This window comes from Echinococcus granulosus, assembly GCF_000524195.1.
Source record: "Echinococcus granulosus chromosome Unknown EG_S00465, whole genome shotgun sequence".
NCBI lineage: Eukaryota > Metazoa > Platyhelminthes > Cestoda > Cyclophyllidea > Taeniidae > Echinococcus > Echinococcus granulosus.
Window position 1 is genome coordinate 103 of NW_020170844.1, and position 1,297 is coordinate 1,399.

Below are 1,297 nucleotides of genomic sequence, written 5' to 3' on the forward strand. Positions count from 1 at the left end.
TGGTCCTTTTATTTAGAATGTCGTTTTCACATTTATTTGCATAGGTTATAATCAGTACCTTTTCCATGATTGTATGAAGTGCCTTACGATTATCCCAAAGGCAAAATTTGTGCATTTGACTAAATGTAAATTTTTGCAAGAGGACTGGGTATGCGAAAAATGGCGCACTAATGGCGGCAAAGAATGGACAATCGGAAGGGAAAAGTGCAGCATAGGATGGCCTCGTTTCCCATGTCTTACATTCCTTTCGTATCATGAGAGCACGTTCTGTTGCATTTCAAGGCATTCGTGATTGCATGAAGAAATTTGGTTACATCGCGAAAGTGATAAGGGAGGACAATGAGTGGTTCGTGCAACCATGGCTTAAATCCTCCGCTTGGGCTGAAAACGGTAAGATTTGAAAAACGAAGCACCTATCCTTGTGCATTTCTCGATTGCGTGGGAAATGCCTAGCCGCTAAAGACCAGGTTGGAAATTAAATATTATGCTTTACTGCTCTTTTGGGATTCATTTTGATTGATGTTACCACTGGAGAGTAGAAAATCAAGTGGTTATTTTAGCAATTCATGGATGGTACACTATTTCTATTTTATATCCTTAGATTAAACTTGACTAATAAAGAAGGGAATGTGGGATTGGATGTATGAACGATGAATAGATGAATAGGTGGGCAAATGAAGATAAGATGATAGGGAATGCAGCGCATACGTCGGTCATTAATATCTAAAAAAGCAACATTTGGCCTCGACTTTTCTTTAGTTGATCTTAAAGAGCGTTATCTCCTCCAGCTATATCACTTATCTGAATGTCTGCTTGTCTCTCCACCCGTTAGCCATGTCGCACCAAGTACAGACGATGTGCAGACCATGAGTATTCCACATCCTTCTTCTCAAGCACTTGGTACCGCCTCTACCATCGGCTTGGTGAGAGTGGAGGGGACACATCCTACCGAAATCGGTTAGACGGTTTAAGTTTAATCACAATCTGCGTATTTACTCGTTTGTGTCTCTCTACGCAGACTCTCCCGAACACGCATGAGCTTCCCAACGTTAATATCTTCGTGTGTTTCACCATTAGTGTACAACTTTGATGGATACCTCTACATGTTAGCAAAATGAGAGTGTCATTTTTACCAAACTGGAACATCTTCCTCGAAAGTGGAGCCACTGAAGAACAGTTCAATGATACCACACGCCATAGTGTGTGGCCATGACCTCCAAGTTTACACTCACGACTCGCGCATATGACATCTGCTGGGCCGGACACGCTTTATCAGGACAACAGCTAGCGGTGGTGG

At 42.2% G+C, this 1,297-nt stretch overlaps 1 protein-coding gene across 1 annotated transcript; it reads left to right on the forward strand. All coding sequences in view use genetic code 11, as the record gives it.

Moving 5' to 3' along the window:
• Positions 1–254: 254 nt before the first annotated feature.
• Positions 255–962, forward strand: EGR_11184 (hypothetical protein; the record flags this gene model as incomplete). The annotated part of the gene is made up of 2 exons (XM_024500431.1): positions 255–390; positions 760–962. The coding sequence occupies 2 exons, from the start codon at positions 255–257 to the stop codon at positions 960–962; spliced, it is 339 nt and encodes a 112-aa protein (XP_024345154.1).
• Between the last annotated feature and the right edge of the window lie 335 nt (positions 963–1,297).